This window comes from Diplotaxodon limnothrissa, linkage group LG14 (genome assembly GCF_057381915.1).
Source record: "Diplotaxodon limnothrissa isolate DT_005_m linkage group LG14, D_limnothrissa_male_GT1.1, whole genome shotgun sequence".
In the NCBI taxonomy this organism is placed as follows: Eukaryota; Metazoa; Chordata; class Actinopteri; order Cichliformes; family Cichlidae; genus Diplotaxodon; species Diplotaxodon limnothrissa.
Genome location: NC_140609.1, coordinates 22,078,624 through 22,103,209, shown reverse-complemented (window position 1 = coordinate 22,103,209; position 24,586 = coordinate 22,078,624). Strand labels below are relative to the sequence as shown.

General features: G+C 42.5%; 1 protein-coding gene across 1 annotated transcript; it reads right to left on the bottom strand.

Moving 5' to 3' along the window:
* Positions 1–523: 523 nt before the first annotated feature.
* Positions 524–23,513, bottom strand: tlcd2 (TLC domain containing 2). The gene is made up of 4 exons (XM_085371296.1): positions 22,852–23,513; positions 22,473–22,555; positions 17,848–17,930; positions 524–1,556 (listed from the first exon to the last, which is right to left on the bottom strand). Exons 1-4 carry the CDS (start codon positions 23,028–23,030, stop codon positions 1,176–1,178), a joined length of 726 nt encoding a protein of 241 aa, XP_085227422.1. The 5' UTR covers positions 23,031–23,513; the 3' UTR covers positions 524–1,175.
* Between the last annotated feature and the right edge of the window lie 1,073 nt (positions 23,514–24,586).

The following is a 24,586-nucleotide window of genomic DNA, read 5'->3' as shown; positions in this document are numbered from 1 at the left end:
TCGCGCTCATCTGCGACTTTAAAACTAAATGCAGGATGGCAAAGATCTACAAAAGCCCTTCAAAGTAAAAGCATCTCTGGTGGTCTTGGCTGAGCTGAGGTCACTGAGGTGAGGTGTAGGAATGTGCTGATACTTCCTGCCTGTCTGAAAGCTCCTACTGCAGACGCACATGCCACGGCGCACTGTTGAAATATTAATTGCTATTCTAATTATTGAGTTTACTCAACTAATCTACATCATTTAGGTTTTCCTTTCACTTCACAGGGTTCAAGTTTAAAGCGCAGCTGCCCGCTCATGGACAGTGATGCCATCAGTGGAGATTTCGCCTCGTTCCTCTGAGGTTTACCGACGCGAAGATCCCGCCGCGTGGGCCGAACTGAAGGGCACGAGCTGTGTTAAGCATCAGGGTTAAATGTAAAAGGACAAAACAGACACACGTTGTTGCCTCCCAGTTGTCATTATTCTTTCGTTAAGCAAAGATTTGCATTTGCTTGATTTTCTTTATTCAACAAGCAGACATTACTTTTGTTCCTTTTTTTTTGCTGCCAATCACCGGCAGCATTGCGAGTGTTGGAAAGAGGCAAAGAACTGGTGTGAGCCCTGAGGTAGCAGGTGGTTTTTAGCTGAGGAGATTTGGTGGGAAAGGCATTCACCTCTGACGTCACCCCCACCGAAGAAATAAAACTCACAGCAGCATAACGTGTATATATCCTATGTATAGAGATATATGTCTATATATGAATAAGAGATTATTGTTCCAAAGTAAAGAGAGATATTTTATATTTATGTTTCTGTTTCCGCTGGCTGCATACATGGACGTTTGAGGGGCTCAGTGCATTGTCACTCATCGCGAGCTACATTTTAGGATCGATTGAGCTGAAACGCCGTGTGACAATAAGGCGTTTGGTGTCTCACAAGGCCTCGATTTGTTTATATGAAGCACTGAAATATGGGAGAAAAACTGCAGCTGATTGGTAGATGGGTCTGAGGTGAGGCTGTTTGATTACACTTGGAGTACTTGTACCTGTAATGTAAGGGAGGTGCAGATCTCTCTGTCTTTACAGCTATGAGTATTTAAACGCTTGCAGTACAGACAGTACAGAACCTCAGCCATGGCGTGTTAATGTACAGTAACGTGTGCCCCTCTGAATCCTTCACCTTCCTCCCCCTCCTCTCTACATCTCCTTTTCTTTCTTGGCCTCCCGGGTGCTGCTCTTTAAGAAGTCGCTCCTGAGCAGGCGGCAGAAGAGGACGATGTTCATGGCCGTCATGATGGCCATGCCCACGCTGCCCAGCGTGTAGGCCAGGAGGGGCACCTTGTCCCTGTTGAGCACCAGCCACCGGGTCATCCAGGCCAGCGTGTTGATACGGAACACCACGTACGTGCCCAGGTTGATCATGCTGTTGACGCGGTACAGCGTGCTCGCGGCCATGTTGGCCATGCGCAGGATCTGTCTGATGTGGAGGAACACTGAGTTTATCTCCACCAGCAAGGCAACCACGGCGAAGCCCACGTAGCGGCACGACACCACAGCGAGGCCGAAGCAGGTGATCACCTACAGAAGAAGACAAGGAGAGAAAACGGCACAGAGGAACATTACAGCAGGTGAAAAAACAAAAACAGTATTATCCACTACTACCACTAGGATTATAAATATTACTCTCTTCTCGTCTGTGAGTGCATCACTTTTTCATTGTGATGCACTCACCAGCAGATTCATTAGATACTCATCTGCTCTTTAATGCAAACATCTAATCAGCAAATCACGCGGTAGCAACTTAATGCATTTAGACACAATCAAGTGAGGTTCAACGCGAGACTCAGAATGAGCACGAAAATGGGTCTCAGTGAGTTTGAATGTGGCATGGTTGCTGGTGTGAGACGGTCTGGTCTGACTGCTTCAGAAACTGCTGATCTGCTGGGAGTTTCCCACATGACCATCTCCCGGGCTGAAAAAGAGCAAATACGCAGTGCAGTTCTCTGTGTGTGGTGTCGATCCCACAGGTCAGAGGAGAATGACAGGCTGTCCTGAGCTGATCGGAAGGCAACAGTAACCAGATATACACTTTTTATGCTGGTGTAATGCTGTGGAGAATATTTTTTTTGTTGGTGCACTTCAAAAACTAGCCAGTGTTCACACATCACACCCATTTTTGCAGGAGATCCTTTAACCAGGGTCTCCTGACTCTCCCACATGTTGATATTAAAACCAGAGGCCATCGTGCTTTTGAGGTTGTGGCACCCTTATTTTGGAACAGCCTTCCTGATGACTCTGTTATTTGTTTTAAATGACTCCTGAAAACACATTTTTATAGGTTAGCTTTCCTTTAATCTTTTATTTGCATGTATGGAAGTGCCAGTGAGTGTAGAGAGCATATACATATCTTAAAAGCTTTTACGCTCGTCATCATTGAATAAGTTTACAAGATAATGTTTAACCAGACACTATGTGCTTAATGGAGTTTGATAACTGATATGATAAAAGAAAAAAAAATCATAGCACTGTAACTTAATCTAAAAACATGGCAGTGAGATTTGAAGCAGTCGCTTTCTCTTATCTTCTCAGCCTATCAGGAGGAGGCGGATGTGTGAACATCTGAACTTCTGCCCTGAAAACGCACCGCCACTTATGTCAGGATTTTACTTAACGACCACGTGAAGCTCCGCCACTCCCACACAGTGCTTCATTTTTTCCCAGATGAATGTGCCTGATCCCATCTGCCGGTAGATCACTGACTTCCTGACGGACAGGAAGCAGCATGTGAGGCTGGGAAAGAATGTCTCGGACTCCCGGACCATCAGCACCGGCTCCCCTCAGGGCTGTGTTCTTTCTCCTCTGCTCTTCTCCCTGTACACCAACTGCTGCACCTCCACCCACCAGTCTGTCAAGCTAATCAAGTTTGCAGATGACACCACCGTTATTGGACTCATCTCTGACGGGGATGAGTCTGCCTACAGGAGGGAGGTTGAACGTCTGGTGTCCTGGTGCAGCCACAACAACCTGGTGCTGAATGCCCAGAAGACAGTGGAGATTATTGTGGACTTCAGGAAGCACACAGCCCCACTCCCCCCCATCATCCTGACTGACACCCCCATCACCTCTGTGGACTCATTCCGCTTCCTGGGTACCACCATCACCCAGGACCTGAAGTGGGAGCCCACCATCACCTCCGTCATCAAGAAAGCCCAGCAGAGGATGTACTTCCTGAGGCAGCTGAAGAAATTCAACCTGCCAACACGGACGATGATGCAGTTCTACACTGCAATCATCGAGTCCATCCTCGCCTCCTCCATCACTGTGTGGTACGCTGGAGCCACTATCAGGGACAAACAGAGACTGCAGCGTGTTGTGCGCTCTGCTGAGAAGGTGATTGGCTGCAGACTCCCATCTCTGCAGGACCTGTACACCTCCAGGACATTGCGGCGTGCAGCTCGGATCTCAGCTGACCCTTCTCACCCTGGACACAGTCTGTTTGACCTGCTCCCCTCAGGCAGGAGGCTCCGGTCCATTCGCACCAGAACCTCTCGCCATAAGAACAGTTTCTTCCCCTCTGCTGTCGGACACATGAACAATAAACGTACGACTGTTCCCACCACTAACACATGACCCTACGCTGTGTTCACTGCATCATTCCATGTTTGGCACTGATCACCACCTGCACTCATGTATATATCATGTATATATCTATCTACGTAGCACTTTTAATTCTTATTCTTATATTTTTATGACAGTATGTTTGCACTGAAGCACCGCAGCAATTTCCTAATGTTGTAAACCTGCTCAACATTTGGCAATAAAACCCTTTCTGATTCTGATTCTGATGAAAGTCTGTGATGTAACTGACACGGACGCGCCACAAGGTGGCAGCATCATCATTCAAACAACTCAAACCCTGGAGGAGTCATACTGCAAAAATTATGGGATGTTGTGAAAGAAAGAAAACAAAAAGCTGCTGTGCAACATTTTCCCAGCAGTCTCAGGTATAAAATCTGGATGACAGGAGAGCGTCTATACTCCGTTCGGCCAACTCTCCACAGGAGCCGCGCACATTCATCAGGCTTCATTCACACTCAGTCACTGCACCGCTTAAACTGGCTTGTTTATGCATTAGGAGTGGAAGCTGGAAATAAAGGTGGACTTAAGGAAAAGCAGAAAACAGCTGCTACAGGTCACGGGGTGCTGTGATGTGTGAAGTGACAAAATGACCCTTTCAAACAGGGCTGGCTCTGTTGGAGAAACATGTTGTGTTTCATGTGATGACTGTAATGTAGCAAAATGTCATGTGACGCGTTCCTGTAGATTAGGCAACAAGCCATGTGAGGGTCACACCATCCCCAGAGTTGCACATGTTACAATATAGCGGATCCATTAGTGCCAAGAGGTAAAGTTCGACGTCTTCTTCTTTGCTGGATGTGTTTCATTTCCTCCTAAACTCCTAAAAGCAAGTGCACACTGTGACCGCAGCACAGAGGAGTTACCTCACTAAATTTCATTTTAACTGTAAAAGACTATTTTTGAATTCCACCTCACTCACAACAAAACACACACTCAGAGCACAAATCACACCATTTACCTGCCTTTAGCTCATAATGACAGTAATAACTAGGAACTGCATTTGGCAACCAACCTATGCCTCATAATTTGAAAGGCATACAGCACCAAACATTCACACACAGGTGAGATCACACACCCAGCAGTGGCCCGGTCACCCTTCTCTGACATTCCTCTGTGGCAGCACAGGTGCTGACTCCAAACCCCTCAAAATAACAAGGTGACGTGTCATGTCATGACATTTTGTCACAGGTTGCCAACAACATATGAATGGATTAAGCAACTTAGTAATTAGTAACTTAGTAAGAACAAAAACCCTGTGTTACACTTAAGGACAGTGCGCTCCGTTTCCACCACTGAAAACCAAAAGGATGAATGAAAAGTCCAGACTGTTATCATTTAGACACACAACATGCACCAGAAAACACTCTCACGGGTACCAACAGAGGACCGGACACCTGCGAATCATCACACACACGCTCCAGTTAGCAAACCCACAATCTCACAGTGAATTCAAATCTAAGTGACAATTGTCAACTCAAAAACTGCAGCTTCTCTGGAGGCCACACGAGGTTGGTTACAAAAGCAAGTCAATCCCCATGCCCGACTTTAAAGGCTGCTACAAAAACCTGTTTGAGTAATCCCACTCCCCCCTACACCACCGGTCTCTGCGTCTGTCGTGATGGAATTAATTCAGGATTAACTGGATTTGCCACACTGAAGCACATCTTTCACACAGAGGAGCACAGGAACACCACATATGACCCCCATCAGGTAACTGCACAACCCACAGCAAAATGGAATTTAAAAAACAAAACCCCATCATACCACATTTAGCTGTTAGAGTAAGATTTTTTTTTTAAACACATTAACATGAAAATATACTGGTTGAAAAGCTTGTTTTATATATGGGAGTGGTTAAAAAGTTAAAGGAAGCTTATCTGAGGAAGATTTTGTGGCATGATTGAGTTTTTTATGTCAAGAATGAACTTTAAGTTTAATTCTTTGGAAAAACATGTTAATGCTTCATCTGCAGGAGATGATTGCAACATATAAAAGAAAAGAAAAAAAAAATCTAAAAAGGCTTTAAATTTACCGTGGGGAGCCACTTCACTAAAATCACCAAGCTCAAACATAACCTTGAAAATTTTTAACTTGATTGAAAAATAGTCTCATACAACATGTCTATAATAAGTTAGTAATGAACCTATATTACACACACCTGTATGAAAACAAAGCAGCACGAGTGTTTGTTGCTGCATTCTTTTCCCTGTGGGCTCAATTAGACAGACAGGTGAGGGACCATCACCTCTGCCCTATTTCAGGGGGAAAACACTGGGCGCTGAGATAGTGAAGATGACAGAGGTTGTCACTAATCCCAAGTTTTCCCAAGCTTTAAAGGAAAGGGACCAACCCAAAAGTGGGGCAAAGTTCACGTGATAGATGTGCAAAGACTTATATTTGTGCTGAAAATCGGTCCGTGCAGGCTGAACTGACTAGAAGTACCAGAGCGGATAAACCTGATGAAAGAGGAAGTTATTTCTTCCTTTTTCAGAAATCTTCAATCAAACATTGTTGCAAAGAGAGGTAACACCTGTTAAAAAAAAAAAAAGAAAAAAAAAAAGGGACGAAAGTTAGTGAAAAGATTCCCGTGACAAACCAGTTCTTTCAGTACTTCGTACTCTGACTCAGTCGGAGAAGAATTTCAGGTTTCGGTGACGTGCCGTTTGCACAAACTGAACGCTGAATAATAACTAAAGAAGGCAGGGAGGTTATTAACAAGGGAGGTGCAACGCTGTGTTTGCAGTTTACGTGTGTGCGCATGTGTGGGAGATATATCACAGACATGGGAGACTGAGGAGGTGCTTCATCAATCAAACAAACCCGTCTGAGTACAGCACAGTACAGCTGTGCAACACAGTGTGCCATATAATAATAATCCTGATAAACGGATGTAGGTGCATGTTCTATTATTGATTATTTACTGCTCTACACATATAATATATAAGCACATAAGATAGTCACAGCTCATAAAAAAAAATCTGTTAATGGATAGGCCGAGTGTGTCTAAAGAAGAGGGCAGGAAATGCTTAGCTGATGGAGAGGAAACTACAAAGAAGCTCAATGCATAGGATGCTGGAAAGTTGTTAGTAGGTACAACAGCAGTGGAGCGATGGGGAGATGGGACCATAGCATGCTAACAATCATGTGCACAATCCAAAGTTTGAAGGTTCACGCAGGCCTGTCTACAAGAATGAGGCATGGGGCCCATAACTGTTATCATGAGACCTGTGTTAACTCTGCTCAGCTGACAGCAGCACAACATCTGGTGAGTAACTGCACAAATATTTGTTCGTGCATCTCCGTGATCAGTTTAAATTGTGTGTATGGCTTTCATTTGTAGCCGGGTATGTCTCATTTCAAATACAGGCTATGGAGCAGGGCTCAGTGATTGGTCAGTTTTGGTGAAGCTTGAGCTATTTTCACACGTGCACAGCAGCTCTATGGCGTCCCAGCCTTTTTGACTACTACTTATTTTCCCTTTGCTTCATAGCACAAAGTCTACTGTTCTTTGGATAGTATGCAAAGATAATAAGAGGTAATCCTGTAATAGGTAACTCCTGCACACATTACCCAGGTGGCACCCTTGCCTAAAAATCAGTAAATCACACACATTTCCAGGAGCGACAGCTGGGCTAAAGCAAGCGACCTCATCTTTGGACAACGTTTGGATTATCCCGACATCTCTGACGTTCCTGTGTGAAAACAGCTTTGGTCACTCGAGGTTTTCAGGCACTGGCTGTGCAGAGACAGGTAGTGGTTATTTCCAGTGGACTGCATGCCTCATCAATGACCTAACTTCTGTCCGCAGTGGCCAAGGATTTGAGAAGAGCGCTGATGATAGGATTTGCAGTTGTGCATGTTTTGGTCATCTTTAACCGTAAAATAAGACAGAAGAATCCTTAAAGTACCACAACACGGCTGTATCCATAATCCTCCATTAAAGACAGCGTAGGCTCAACAGACCGTTTTGTTAATAAAGAGAATATAAACCTTTTTGGATGCAAAGATAAACATAGCTTCCAGATCTGACCCACTGACACCTTTATCCTGTAACGCTGTAATCTTAATAACACACATGATAGAAAAGCTGGGACAATGTCTCACAAAGGATTCGTACTCGTATAAGATTTTTAGGGGATGCGCCTATAGTTTTAAGTTGCCTCGTTCTTGAGTTCTTGTGTTCACGCCGCCCACTGGACAGCCATCCGGTGGGTTACAGCAATACTCCAGCTGTCTTTCTTGGCTGTGGGGTAAAAAGACGATGAAGAGGAGCGTGCTTTAGGGTCAGTGCACCTTCAGTTTATCGTGACGGGTGTGCTACCTTACGAGCGTCCATCTGCGTTTCAAAACAACAGTGAAAATGCTCAAATGTGTCACACCTCAGCTGTTTGTCACCATCCTGCAATCTTTGTTATGTGCGTCACTACTGTGTTGCATTGTGTTATATTCATGTTCTTGTCCTGTTCACTGCTTGCAAAGTAAGATCATAAGATTTTAGTTGGTAAAATGCTTTAAAATCTTAACTAGCATGTTAGTTTGGAATATCAGATACAGACCATCACTGTGTTCACCTTAATGATAAATGATTGTTGCCTTTCTTAATGAGAGGTTGAGGCCAAAATTAGCTCTGAGGTTGGAAAGACATTTCTGCCACTCAAGAAACCCACAATTTGTCAAGTTAGAACTATAGTTAGCGCGTGCACTGGTGAAATCCCGATGACTACAGTAGGACAGGTGAGACTAACGACATGGAAATGAAATGGTTAACTGCATTTACTACAAAGGTTAAACATAAGGTTGTTCCTCCGCTGTGCTCTCACATGCTTTCACACCCACCCACACCCAATCACACGCAAGAACCTCTGGTGTTCCCACAGTAACTATCTTTTTTTTTTTTTTTTAATTATTATTCATTTTTTAAGCTTTCGTTTGAGGCTATGAGGTGTGGCACTAGTGGAGAACAAACACACAGTTGTTATGTGCCCCACCTCGCTTTTTCTGACGTGACCTGCAGCTTACCGACATCTACTCCTTCCTTTGTAAACCCACTGATAGATGAATGCCTCTACAAACAGCATTCCTGGTTGTTATGCCAACAAGAACAAGCGCCATTTCGCTTTTTCAAAGCCAGCCTCTTTGGGAAGCATGGCATGTGTGCTCTTTCCTGCTGTAGGCGGAAGCCACTGTAACAGAAAAGCCTCACTGACACTTAAGACTGATGCACCGTGATGGGCTTCACATTGTTCTGGCTGCTGTGCTCTCTATGGTTTTGTCTTAAAAACATTTTAAAATCCAAGAATCAATGATAATATTTTTCCCCCAACTTCTCAGGCACTACAGATGAATCGGTAACTAATTCTTGTAAGAGAAGCATGAGCAAATTTGCCAGTGTTTTTTGTTGTCACTTTACATTAGTAAGCACCAACTATGCAGGCACCCTATGCACCCTAGGTGTAGACTTCAAAGAAATATAACAGGAATGACTATTTGGCCGATGTGCTTCCAGCAATCTGTGACGTTGTCTGCAAGACAGTGTACAAAATAACTATGTGACCCGGACCCCAGCAGACTTGCAAGCACGTAAGGTATGATCGAGGCATGGAGCCGTACCAGCCTTTACACTCTGTCACTTAACAAGGTCTCCGTCGGATGTTGGGGAACAAGGACATTACCTCCATTTTAGTGACATGTCAGTGTAGGAGCTCAGAGAGTCACAGATTATACACAGGGGATGTTGCAGCAGTTTGAAAAAGCATTAGAAAAATGTCTCTCCACCTACACCAGCGCTGATGTGGAGGTTTTCGTCAGCTCTCCCACTGGTATAAATGGTGCAAAGCTGTGGGAATATCACCAATATGGCGTGCATGAAGGCATTCTTATCCCGAACTGTGAATTATGCAAAGTTACTCTAGTAAGCCCTAAGCAAAACATATGAAACAGGAAATGAGCAGTAAACAAGATAAACAGATAAAAACTAGCCACTATCTGGTGCTGGACCGGTAAAACGTGTGAGACCCGGTGGGATAAGATGCTACTGCAACAGGCATAACAAACAAAGTCAAATGCCTCTACAGCAGGCAAAAAGCTCTGTATAAACAAACAAATACAAAGTCCAAAGCATCTCTGTCATCCAAGACAAGAAGCTGCGGTCACTGAAATTGTTGTTTTATTTTCCTACTTTGTATTTGTTGCATCATGAGTATAAACTGTGCCTGTCTCAAAAACAACGGACAAGGAAGTTCTTCAGACATACCATGAGGGTGGAGAAAAAAGAAAAAACCTCAACAAAAACCAGATATTATACTACCAGTGTGGAGAATCTCATTGGTATGTAGCCATGTGAGTGGGTGGTACAAGCTGCGGAGAGTAGGTGGACGAGTGGGGACGGGGGAGAACAAGGCAGAGTGTGTGATATATGATGTATGGCTCCAGAACAGAAATGTGTGGAGAACGAGCGCACATTTGCAGAAGCCCACTCAGGAAGTTAGAGGTTTTCTGCTCCATGTTGCTCATGGGAGCCTGAGGTTCATGTGGAGACCAGATGTCTGCCCTCCTGTCTGGATATACACACAATCTGGGGATTTGCGGGGTTCCCCCACCAAAGAAAAAAAAAAAATTGAGCAACATACACATGGATAAACCATATTTCATGGCCAAAATAAATATATGCCCACATTCCAGCCTCTGCCATCTCATTGGCCTACTTTACTCTCAGCGTGTTGTCTTTGTATTTCTCAGGCTGAAATACGACTACTAGCAAAGACAAAAACAAAAACACGTCATATGCGCTTAAAAAACAGCTGATGTTAAACTTCCAGTGGCAGAGGAGGTAAAGGCTCAACAAATTTCTGCATGTGCAATCAGGAAATATTTAAGTTCTGCGGTGGAGTCAGGGTTCCTTAGAACGAATACTGGAAGGAGTAGCTGATAAAGCTACAAATGTGCAGGTTAATCAGGTTTCAGTGTCGAATGATGCAGAGGATATGCGGCAGGCAAGGCATTCCAGTAAACATGCGTCCCGACACCAGTAACAGCCAAATAAAATATGTTCAAGCCTCTAAATGTGGCATTCCCCACTGGGTATTTGAGACAGCTGAGCTCTCCTCCCACAAATATCTGTTTTCATTCCTGGTAAACTGACACAAGGTCCATTAATATCTGATGTTTGCACAACATGAAGCAAGAAGGACTGAGACTATCCCAGACTGAATTTGAAAACCTGGCTAAAAGGATTTTTGTGGAACACCGATAGAAATGAAATGGACACAGCAGAAGTTTTATCCAGGATTTTTCAACATCTAGAAGAACAAGAGCAACTATCTAGGTGTAGATTTGTCCAATTCTTTGGTTTATTTACTTCAACATAATCAGGACATTAGTCATTTTAACCAAAGATAAGGCTGATGCAGCTCTCTGACCTATATTTAGGAGTTTACTGAGTCAGTTTTACTCATGAAATCTATTGGAACGGTGTGCTTTAAAGCAAAAGAACCCAACTGCACTTTGTTTACAGCACTATAATAACACAATAATAGTGTTGCAATAATTTAGAACTAGGTAACCATGTAAAACTATTTAATTACATATATCTTACTTTTACATATAAGCTAAAAGTAAGAAACAGCCTAGTATTAACAATGTTTTTAGCCAAGTAATGTATAGGGTTATCATAACAGATTAAACTGAATGTAAGAAACTAACAGTTTAATATATTTTCTGGTTATTACACAAAAGCTAATACAAATGTTTCCAGGTACTAAACTATGGCAGACATGTGCCCTAGTACTAATGACAACAACATAAAATATGTTAAAGCCAATAAACAAAGGACAATTTTTAGGATATAAGGTTGACTTAATTTCAGCATTACACATCGTCATCATTACATCATTATACTAAAAATATTTAGTTCCAAATAGTGCTCAGAAAGTACCTCTTTTGTTTGCGAGTCATTATATTACAATACTACTATTGCCAACTGGTTTTACCTCATAGGTATTGTTACATTAGAATCTACATTATTACCCCTAGTTAGTTTAACATTACCCAGCAGGGTTATTACTTGGTTTTACCTTGTAATTAAATGGTAAAAGCTATTACATAGTTATGTCTTAATCTAATTGTTTCCCCCCAAATTACTGAGTTGTTGTAATAAATTATTGGTGAACCCGTTTTAGAAGTAATGTGACAGATGATTAATAGCTCTATATTTCACTGTATGTGTGCTCTGGGCTTTTTATTGCAATATTGGAAATAACAGAGCAGCTGAGAAGTTAATGGCTTCCTCATTAACAATCCTATAATTCTGCATTTGTGTTTAAAACACCAACTTGAGCATTCGAAGTATTACATGGGACTAATGAGAGCATACATGATGAGGAGGAAAAATAGTAGAATCATCATCAGCAATACTATACTTAGATTTGGGTTTTTAAAGGGCTACAGCAGTCAGGAAGCAGTCAGTTAACCTGTGAAGCCCTGATCTGCTTCAGAGAAGTGTCTGCTATGGTACGGCTCACTGAAGATAACTCAATTTTGCCTAATGAGAGAGGGATGACAGACATTTATGAAAGAAAACATGCCGCAAAACATAAAATCCCCTGTGAAGGAGCTGTGAGTTTATCTGTGCTTCTACTGTGTATCATCATTAAAACCTCAAACGAGAACATTCAATATATACTGTTACTCACATGCTTTCAGGCTTCATGGAAAAAAAAAAAGTCTGTCCTACTGCGTCTGGCTGGCGTCCTTCTGCTTTTTAATTATGTGCTCACAGTTTCCGAGAGTCATGAATAAATATGGCTGAAACATACTCATCGTAGGGGTGGGTGTTTTCTTTAGGCGATCACTTTGGTACAGTTTAGCTCAAACAAAGGGAAAAAAATTGACATTATTTAACTATGCCCTACTCTAGAAAGCTCTGCACAATATTTTTATCACACATTAAATATACCATTGTAGGTACATATCTTTGACCCTTAGAAGAAGCCACCAGACTCCTGTCAGAGTGATCAGGCCTTCCTGTTTTGCAAAGGAAGCTTGAGTTTACGGCAGACAGGATCTCATCAGGCCCGAGTGAGTGTGGCAGGGCCCACATTTTTCTGAGACCGAAATAAGAAGCTGTATTCTGCATAGCAGTCAATAAGGAGGAGGGGGAAAAAAAACTTTCCATGGAGAGTTTGACTTATTATTTCTCCTGGACCGCGAGAACAGATCAGCAAAACTGCACTGAAGTTAGTGTGCACTTCACATTTACAAGACCTAGCAACAGGTGTGACCACAACTGACATTCAAAATGTATTTTTACACGCGTTTCCACCTGTAAAGTCAACAATATTTAGTCAGAGGGTTTGTTTTGAGCATTTTATTTTATGGCCTACATTAATCAGCAGTCAACATATAAGGATAAACTTTTTTAAACACATGTTCAAAACTTTTCTCTAAAGACACACCCTCCCATATTTGCCAATAACTTGTGGACAATATGGGAGGGTGTGTCTTCCAGTCACACAATTGCTCTACATGCAGCATGGCATATGCACATTTTAGTTTGCATGTGTCACTGCTCAGGCAAAGCCAGATTGTACACTAGGTCTGCAGCAATGGGGAGATGAAATGCAGGGGGAATATGAATCAGCTGGCTGCCCATATGAGCTGAAGATTAACTAGAGAGCAGCCTTCTGTTCTAGGACTGCATGGCCAGCTGGTCTTACTGGGTTCAGGTCTTAGCACACTGGGAAAACTCCTTGGACTTCAGGTGACTGGTATGTGAACACCTGACACAGTAACCTTCTGTATACCATATGCATTTGAAAGAAACAAGGAAAAGAGCAACAAAAGTAGAAAAGAAATGAGTCAAGATGATGTCAATATAGCGAAAGAGTTGAGGGAGGATTGCTTAACGCTGAAATGAAGCGGAGGACGTCACAGAAAAGGATGAATGGTACAATCGGGAAACGAAGGGTGTAAAGAGATTTAGTTTGCTGAGAAGCACAGAGAGCTGTGTGAATGGCCTCCCACGCTCTAATGACAATCCGAAGCCAGCTGGCCTGGCCAAAGCACCCATTCACTAAACCTCCAGGAAGTGAAAGAGGAAAAGACGAGACTTTCAGGAAAAAAGGGAAAACAAATATCTCCTCCCAGTTAGTCCTTTGTCACCTACAGACAAGTGATGCTGGAGCCGTTTCTCACAAATAATCCAAAACATTTGAGAATTTCTAGCAAAGCTCATTTCTAGCTCCATCTTGACACTGTTTTACTCCACAAGAGTATCTTTGCATAATAATCCATCTTTACCTTACACCTGCCCTCTCTATATGACAGCCTTCTTCCGATTGGCTGCCCTTCGGAAACAGCAGCTTTGAACTGCAGGTTGGTGAGGTGGTAAGGACAGTGATGTCTGAGTTGAATAAGAACTAAAAACCAATTTTGCCAAAGTTTTATTAGCAAAATAATGCTGGAAAATAATACTTTTAGTGTTACCCGGCACCTATAAAGCCAGACAAAGACGCACACTGAGAATCCCCAGAAAAATCAATCAATAGCAGCCCTCCATTCCAATATTTCCAATGTTTGTTATCTTAGTTGTATGCAGTGAAGTTCTCTTAAAACTATGTCCACAAACACATTTAGTGAACAGTTTCTGATACCTAAACACCAAATAATGTATTATTTTGCCCCAAATCCTGTTCCAGCAAAACTATTGGATATGAGCACAGCCATAAAGATGGTGTTGCTGGGAACTTTTCTTTTTTAATGCTGTGCAGACTGAGATTGACCAGTGGTTTCTTGTAAACCTTCCAAAGTTTAATTAACTGCAAATTTGCTAGATGCAAGTATTTCTCCAAGTGCAAGTGTTTGCATCATTACTAATAATTCAAAGAACACACATGGTTTGACATTGGCAAGTTAGAAGAAAAAGAGATTAATAAAGTCTTTTTTTTGCATGTTAATCTAGAGCTTTTGAAATTTTAGGAAACACACACACACACACAATTGCACTCTAGCCACTGAGTACAAACAGAATTGCTCCTGCCGGGTCAAGTGCTCAGTGACCACTTTGATAATGACAGTGTCCTTCCAGCAACCCACAAAGAAAATCTCAAATATTTGTTGTATTTTTTGCTTATGCACACTTTCTGTAATTGATCGGACATTCTGGTGCCATTTCAGGGAAAACTTTTGAATCCATCAACTCCTCTGAGCAGGCTTTTGTTGTGGCATCATGTAAAATAACTAATAATTCACAACTAAAGAAGTTTTCTTAAATTTAAAATGAGGGATTGGATTAACTACCGAAGATGGAGAAGAAAAGTTCGACTGAAACGTGAGGTGGAAAATACAATAACAACGCGAACACTACTGACCAGCCGTCAGCTACAGTATCAAGTGATGGGATTGGTTGAAACGGGGCCTTAACATGGCTGTCAAGCTGTGTGGCAGAACAAAGGAAGCGCACTAACAAAGGGGACCATATTTATCTTCATGTGCTCTCAGTGTCGCCTCACACCGGAGACTGTTTTTCCTTTGCTCAGCTTCACTCTCAAAAACCCACCAAAACCAGCATGCTGGCCTGGATGCATGTCGGGCGTTGTCCTAAAACAACACTTGATTCAGGCGGATTCATTGCTCTTTGGCGATTGGTTAAAGGAAAAACAAAAAACCCAAATCCTCACAGAAGAGTGGAGACAATACCAGATCGATGATGCATGTCAGATATCAGAGAAATGACGTGTATAAGGAATTTCCATATACTATCTTGGAATCATTTGCATTAAAAAAAAAAAAAACATAACGGATGAGCCAAAAACATTCCTGTATCTTTCTAGCGATAGCATTTATTTATAGCATTTCCGAAATACAAAGAGTTGTTTTTTTAACACATACTTTACATCTACAAATATGCAACTGGAAGATCAGCGTGATAATTTCCGGTGACCTGCTTTTTAAAGTCTGCAGAAAAATACTTCCACACAGTTTATTAACACCCAAACAGAGGCTTAAATTGTGACTGCTGCACAGTACAAATCTGCTCCAGCCCTGGCAGCAACCTGCACCTGATAAAAATTTCAACAAAGCTCTTGCCAGTAATACACTTACACTAACAAGAGAAAGAGCTTGGCAACAGAAAGCAATACACAACACCTGCATGGTCCTGGATGTAGGTCATGCAGTCAGAAGCGTGGAGAGAAAATAATCAGTGCTCCTTTCCCTCTTTAGAGCAAAGCCGGAGGAAGGGTCAGATCCTCTGACCTCCACTTCCCCTCAGGAAAATATGCCAGCATGCTAGGGGTCAACATGCCACTAAGATGCCCCGCTTTCACAGGAATGTGATAGAAACAAATGAGTGGTTGAACAGTGAGTGTGAGGGGGGAAGTCAGGAGGACTTCAAAGTTCACAAAAAAGCAGGTTGAAGTGAAGTGGAGGGAGGCTGTCGCACTGGTATGATCATCCCTTTAGTCCTCGCTCTATGTTACTTGACAAGAAAGACCGGTATTTTGTCTTTCTCGCAGGTTCACCAGTACTCTGAGCTGAGATCACTCTGGAAGAGGCCTCTCTTATAATCTGAAACAGCTTTAGCCAAGATACAGTGGGGCAAAAAAGTATTTAGTCAGCCACCGATTGTGCAAGTTCCCCCACTTAAAATGATGACAGAGGTCAGTAATTTGCACCAGAGGTACACTTCAACTGTGAGAGACAGAATGTGAAAAGAAATCCATGAATTCACATGGTAGGATTTGTAAAGAATTTATTCGTAAATTAGGGTGGAAAATAAGTATTTGGTCACCTCAAACAAGGGAAATCTCTGGCTCTCACAGACCTGTAACGTCTTCTGTAAGAAGCTTTTCTGTCCCCCACTCGTTACCTGTATGAATGGCACCTGTTTGAACTCATCATCTGTATAAAAGACACCTGTCCACAGCCTCAAACAGTCACACTCCAAACTCCGCCATGGCCAAGACCAAAGAGCTTTCGAAGGACACCAGGAAAAGTATTGTAGACCTGCACCAGACTGGGAAGAGTGAATCTACAATAGGCAAGCAGCTTGGTGTGAAAAAATCAACTGTGGGAGCAATCATCAGAAAATGGAAGACATACAAGACCACTGATAATCTCCCTCGATCTGGGGCTCCACGCAAGATCTCATCCCGTGGGGTCAAAATGATCATGAGAACTGTGAGCAAAGATCCCAGAACCACACGGGGGGACCTGGTGAATGACCTGCAGAGAGCTGGGACCAAAGTAACAAAGGTCACCATCACTAACACACTACAACGGCAGGGAATCAAATCCCGCAGTGCCAGACGTGTTCCGCTGCTGAAGCCAGTGCATGTCCAGGCCCGTCTGAAGTTTGCCAGAGAGCACATGGATGATACAGCAGAGGATTGGGAGAATGTCATGTGGTCAGATGAAACCAAAGTAGAACTTTTTGGTATAAAGTCAACTCGTCGTGTTTGGAGGAAGAAGAATACTGAGTTGCATCCCAAGAACACCATACCTACTGTGAAGCATGGGGGTGGAAACATCATGCTATGGGGCTGTTTTTCTGCCAAGGGGACAGGACGACTGATCCGTGTTAAGGACAGAATGAATGGGGCCATGTATCGTGAGATTTTGAGCCAAAACCTCCTTCCATCAGTGAGAACTTTGAAGATGAAACGAGGCTGGGTCTTCCAACATGACAATGATCCAAAACACACCGCCCGGGCAACAAAGGAGTGGCTCCGTAAGAAGCATTTGAAAGTCCTGGAGTGGCCTAGCCAGTCTCCAGACCTCAACCCCATAGAAAATCTGTGGCGGGAGTTGAAAGTCCGTGTTGCTCGGCGACAGCCCCAAAACATCACTGCTCTCGAGAAGATCTGCATGGAGGAATGGGCCAAAATACCAGCTACTGTGTGTGCAAACCTGGTAAAGACCTATAGTAAACGTTTGACCTCTGTTATTGCCAACAAAGGTTATGTTACAAAGTATTGAGTTGTTTTTTTGTTATTGACCAAATACTTATTTTCCACCCTGATTTACGAATAAATCCTTTACAAATCCTACCATGTGGATTCATGGATTTTTTTTTTTTTCACATTCTGTCTCTCACAGTTGAAGTGTACCTCTGGTGCAAATTACTGACCTCTGTCATCATTTTAGGTGGGGGAACTTGCACAATCGGTGGCTGACTAAATACTTTTTTGCCCCACTGTATGACATCATTTGTCTTTTATTTTTGAACACGTACCACGATGTGATGAAAGAGCAGCTCCCAGGACTGGCTCAGCTTCTGGCTCCTCAACATGTCAAAGAAGTCATAGATGAAGTAACCTGTGGACACAGAGAGCATTTCGTTAATCACTCGATCAATCAAGCCAAACGCACCAGATTCCTCTGACGACATCAGACTCGAGCTCATCCAAGCGTGTCTGCTTCCGTGACGGCAGCGAAGGCAACCAAGATGCCTCTTAGAGAGAGCCTATTCATATCCTCCACTGCTATGCGCCCCTGGCTGCTATTAGCCGTATCCATGGTGATGGCTTTTTAAAATGCTGAAAACATAATGAAGGCTTGAGGATGGGGACGGATGGGGTGCGAGGGGCATTCATCGAGGCTGGATTTAACTCCATTATGTTGGAAATTTGACACCAGGACCCTTCTGCCAAGCTTGGGTTCCACTCGCCATAAACAAATTAGAGCCCACCACAGATTAAATAATCCATGCAGACTGACATCAAGCTTTTAATTTACGCGTTGCTATTATCTGATCACCAGTGTAGTCTTTTAGACACCAGCTTTTTCAGCTTCAAAGGTTATTTTCAGTCAAAGTCATGACATGCCAACCGGAACACATGACTTGCTGTGTTTTCATAATGATTCATTCAGTATTGTCTGACACACAGGTGTGAAAAAGAGGAGTGACAAAAAAAAAGAAGAACAAAAACAAAAAAGGAGGGTGTGTGTGTGTTTTTTTTAAATGATGGGCACATCTCCAGTGTAAAGCTGACACAGAACAATCACCAAAGCTCAGAGAGGCAGAGAAGATGAGTTTCTACTGGATTCTTCCAAATGAGCTTGATTGTCATGCTTACATTAGAGGAGGGGAATTGCTTACTTAAGCAGGGGCAGTCAAACGGTGTGATTTTAGGGCCGATACGTGACTTCAGTGACTTTGTTGAAAGACTTTCATAAGTACGAATCTGAAAACTGCTGTTCACAAACGCTGTCGATCTAATCTGACTGAGCTGGAGCGGTTTTGCAAAGAAGAATGGGCAAAGCTGGTAGAGACATACCCTAAAAGACTGGCAGCTGTAATTGCAGCAAAAGGTGGTTCTACAAAGGATTGACTCAGGGGGCTGAATATTTACGCACACCCCACTTTTCAGTTATTTGTTTGTAAAAAAAATGTTTGGAATCATGTCTGATTTCCGTTCCACTTCTCACGTGTACACCACTTTGTATTGGTCTTTCACGTGGAATTCCAATAAAATTGATTCATGTTTGTGACTGTACTGTGACAAAATGTGGGAAAGTTCAAGGGGGCTGAATACTTTTGCAAGCCCCTGTAAATCAGTACAAATGTTGCAGAAGGACCAGAGCTGTCCTGTAAGGAAACCCACCAACATTGAACACTTGAAGTTGTTATAGGCACGGGAATGAGCCGGAGTACTTGAACGGCAAGTATAAAAGATTGACGCAACAATTTCTCCATCTGAAACTCAAATTTTTGGTCATTCTCTCAAAATGCCAACTTACTGACTTCTGAGAAATTAACCCGACATTTGGAGTTATTAACTCAAAGTTACAACTTCGCTCTGTTTTGGGAAAATGTTTTTTTTTTTTTCCAGTGGCAGAAAAACACCTTCATAGATGGGTGAAGCCTTAAACCTACATCCTCTTAACTCCTAACGAGAGAGCTGCATACAGATTTGGGATCATACAGAGGTTTATGGGAAAACTCCACAATATCCTGACCTCTATAAACATTTTCCTGAGCAGTTTATGGGCTCAGGTCAGACCGAATAAAACATCAAGTCCATTTTATAACTTGTGCTCATTTTAAGTGTCTGAGCAGAGGATCATCCAGGCTCATTGGCTAATAACTCGCAAGTGGTTAGCCAGGGAGGATGCAGCACTTACAGTCAGTAAGACCCGCCCCTTATTAGTCATGGTTTCAAAACACCAACATGGCTAACAGAACTTCATGAATGGGTGAAGTCATAGAAGCTACGGCCATCTTTTATACTGTACTTACGCACATGTGCTCACAAACTTTCAAACAACAGGGAATAACAGCATTTTTTAAGTAAAAGTATACACAAAAAATCTCCCAATTTAAACTAGGTTTGACAGGCAGTTGGAAGGAGATGCACAACAGTACTTAAAAAGTAAAATAAAATATATATGGCATGAATCTTATTATGCTTATCACTGTATAATGAGAAAGCAGGATATTGTGTTAAATTTTTTATCTCAGAGACAGCTTTATGTACTGGACAAAAGTGGGGAACCACTGATGTCATGTTACTGTGAGGTCTGCAGCGTGGTAACACAGCGAGGAACAGCGCACAAATCTGCTGCCCTAAAGTCTCTGAAAACCTGCTGAGGGCCCAGAATCACTCCACATTTCTGCCTTTCTGTGGTATCTGATGTGGACAGCTTGCACACATCAAGTGACTTTCTTTGCACAGTTGCCGTCTTGGTCAAGTCACATGACTGTAACAGGGGTTACACCCAGTGCTTGGGACCGATGATAATGGCCCTCATTGATCTTCAGATCCCAACACTGCTCCTCGTTTTCGTCCCCTCCAAAGCAGCGTTTCCTGAAGGAATGTCAAATATCCCGGGAATCCTCTGTTAGCCCTCGCTGGCCCGGCACAGATCCAATAAATGTGCAGAGTTAAGAGAGCTCACGTGCCAAAGGCTGCTCCAGAATACTCAAAGCATTAATGAGGAAAAAGTAAAAACAGAGCAAAGTTGCTATTTTAAGAAATCGGGGTAGCAAGAGCACCTTGGTTTGAAAGATCTTAATGAAATCAGGGAAAATCGAATTTTTGCAAGTTTCTAATCTGGTTTAGAGAGCTGATGGTAAAATTCAACGTAGCCTACTTGATACACAGTATGTGAACTTCAGCCGAGCTTAATTGATTCAGTCAAACGCAGTTTTAGGTTTCAACACATCCTGGTAGCTGCTACGATGATATTGATTAATTTAACGGTAAAAAAGAAAGCAGGTTAAACCTGTGGTTTAGCTTATTCACTATTTCAAGGCTCTAGGGTGTAAAAATGCTCATTTTAATGTCCACACCATTCTGATTTGGTCCGGTGTGATTCAGATTATCTGATAATATAAACTTTATTTATCTCAAAAACTGAGAAATATCTCAAGTTTACAAATTAACCTAAATAAAGTTGAAAGTATATGTGCAGCAGGTAAACAAACATTACAGAGGAATCCCTCACATGGGGGATAAAAGTGAGAAAAATAAAAATAAAAAGTAAATTTTTTATAAACTCAATAATTGCTGTTGAATATATTTACGAATATATTTTTTTTCAGATAAAGTAAAGTGGACTTGCCCTTTTTGAGCAATCTTTGAGTCAAACCATGCACGTTCCACCATGTAAAAGTTGACTTTAAACCTTTTTAATCATTTGCTAACAGAACTGTAGCAATACAAACAATACTATTTGTTTCAGTCACATTTCCAGAATGGACTCTTTACCCTCCTCACCGGTTACCCAGTTCTCACCTATGACCCTCAAAATTCGTGTTTTTTTTGTTTTTTGTTTTAAAAAAAAAAAGGTGGCTCACGATCTAACAAATCTGTTAGATGACTCAGGTGAATTAACCAGCGTAACAAACAGCAGGGCCGCACAGTGGCTCATCAGCGAGTGTAGGTTTGAAGCTGTCCCAAAGACCTGCTTGTCGGGTTATCTGGTGATTCTGAAGTGGCTGCTGGAGTGGCGGTAAATGGTTATCTGCTTCTCAGTCTGTTAAGAAAAACGGTGACTGGGTGTGCCAGCGAGAGACACGTGTGCAGAGGGTAAAAGTAATAAATCAGCCATGGATGAAGGTTACATGTCTGAACCTATGGGTGATAGTGCTATATAAAAAAAAAGGGGGTAAAAAGGTAAACCTGCACAGCTCGTGCAGCAGCTGCACCTGTTACTGGACCTCTGGGGCAACATGTAACATATGTGTGGCATTACAGTTATTTTGTTTGAAGCTCTGAAGAAGTTTGACTTACTCATAACCACAAGCATAAAAAAAAATCAGTAGTGGTTTAATTCTGTAGCAAAACAACAGCTGTTTCCTAAGATGGAGATATGGCCAAACTGGAAATTTTTAAAACTCAAGTGGTTCAAACTGATGTCTCCAGAGGTTGAACATGCACATTCTGACACTCCTACCCACATCTGCTGCACTAAGGGATCAATGAAATTAAAAAAATGCATATAAAGTACATAAAAGAACTGAATTAAATAGATAAAAATCAAGAAAACAAATATCTAAATAATAAAAAATGAAAATGTAACTAAAATATCAAATCATGATTAGTTTTATTTAAAAGAAATAAAGAACAGTAAGCTAAGCTCTGTTAAATCACTTTTTTTTTTCATTTGTTGAGATGAAATTCAGTTAAAAAGGGGCCCAATTGGTTAATCTAATATAGATAACTGCCAAGCTATGGCTCGGATTTGCCCGTTAAAATAAAAGGTTTTACATAAACGACGTAAGCCCTTTAGTCTGGAGCTACTTTGGCGCCATCCAGGAATTAGATTTCACACTTCCCCTCAGGATGGTTGCACTCAGTAAAACCGTACACATAGCGTCACAACTACGAGATAACTAAGTAGGAGACTACTCACCGATTGAGAAAGACACCAAGACGTGAGAAAATACGGAATGAGTCTCTATGAGATCCTCGGCCATCTGCGGGTGCAGGAAAAAGCTGGAAAAACGGATTGACAGCGGTTCAGATAAAGCTTTTCCAAATGCCTGGGTCAGTAAGTGCGCTTCTTTTAACACATGGGGTCATAGGGATAAGCAGAATAAACCATAAGCTATGTAAACAGTGACTAAAGAAGTCAAACAGCATTAAAAATAAAATCAAATACAGCCGTGTTTAAAACCACATTATGGACCCATCCCTGCGCATCCATCTATGCGCACAACCAAACCAAATCCCAAGATTTTCCTTTCCTCCAAGCAGATCTACACTGAATTAAAAACTTCTTAACGTCTTACCAAAGCACTGCCCACGTCGCGGTGATCATACTGTGCACACACGACGTGGAGATGTTTCTCCATTTCCAAACGTTCCTGCAGGCAGACTCGGGTGCGGGGAGTTTTCCGACCCCGCTGTTCACGAACTTGAAAAATCCCACAGAACCCCCGATCGTCAAAATCACTGACCCCAACTCCATCGCGAAAAGGTTTGGTCCACGAGGTGAAGACTTCAAAAGCCACAAGTGCCTCCCCCCTTAGTCTCCACAAAGTGAGCACTGATATATATAGACGCGACGGTGGTGGTTGTGGCTGTGCTGCTGGCGACCGTGGCCCAGACAAACACACGACAGCGGGCTTACTTGTTTGCGACGACCCAGACAGTCACGTTAACACACTGGAGAGCCCCCGATCAGCTCAGGTCACCAGGCGCTCCGTTAGGGTCGTGAAACGCACGGCTTGGCGCTTATTGTCCACAAAGAGAAGGCGTGGACGCGTCTGGTGAATGATTTCCCGCTGACATGCACTGAACGTGGAGTGATTTCTCTTTTTTCTTTCTTCTCCCTCTGCCTATAATAATCCCGTAAAGAACAGGTCCGCGATCACAGGAAGAACCGGTAGGTGTGAATGGAAGCTATCGGAGTGATGCCCTGTTTCCAGTTGTGAAACCACCCTGTTGTAAAACCTCATCCGTGCTTGTGTAACTTTTTGACATCAACACACCAAACAGCAGCTTCTCCCCGCCCTACTATGAAGGGGCGCGGCCAAGCGCGTTTTCACGTGTTGTGTTGAGTTCACGTGCTGTCCGAAAAGCCTCTCATAACTTCTCTCGTAACATTTACGGGGTTCATAACGACTATAAACATTATAGGTATGTGTACTTTAGACTTTGCTGCTCTGAGAGGCTCTGCGGGACAGTGTTTCAGTGAATACAACACTGCCTATTTTACGCACTGTTATACTCTCATTTACAATTTATAACTTTATAAAAATAAAGAAATATCTTCTTTATTTGGCTGTTTCCTTTGATGGTTGCCACAGTCAATCATTTGCCTCCATCCTACCCTATCATCATGCACGTTCTCCTTCACTACATCCATGAACTTGCTCCTGTCCATTTTTGACATCCTTTGGTCCACCATTCCTCCAATGCGCATGTCCAACCCATCTCAGTCTTGGGTCTCTACCTTTGTCTCCAAACTGCTCCACCTGAGCTGTCCCTCTGGAGTAATCATTTCTCATCATGTCCATCCTCTTCAATCTTAACACCTTTATCTTGGCCTCTGGTCTTTGTCTTCAAACTGTGCATCAGAGCAGGCTTCACTATTGTCTTGGAAACCTTTCCATTCACTCCTGATGTTATCTTTCTGTAACAAATCACCCATGACACTTGTCTCCACCCACTCCACCCTGCCTGATCTATCTTCTCACTTCTCTTGTGCACTCTCTGTTGCTTCGGATGGTTGACTCCAGGTATTTAAACCAGAGGTGTGGACTCGAGTCACATGACTTGGACTCGAGTCAGACTCGAGTCATTAATTTTATGACTTTAGACTTGACTTGAAAAAATGTTCTAAGACTTGTGACTTGACTTGGACTTTTACACCAATGACTTGGTACTTGAATTGGACTTGAACCGGTTTACTTGAAAAGACTTGATATTTTACCCCAAATATAAAATTTAGCATGCATATTATATAGAGATTGAAAATGTGACGTCATTCACGGGTAGAACCGCAAAGGATTCTGGGAACTC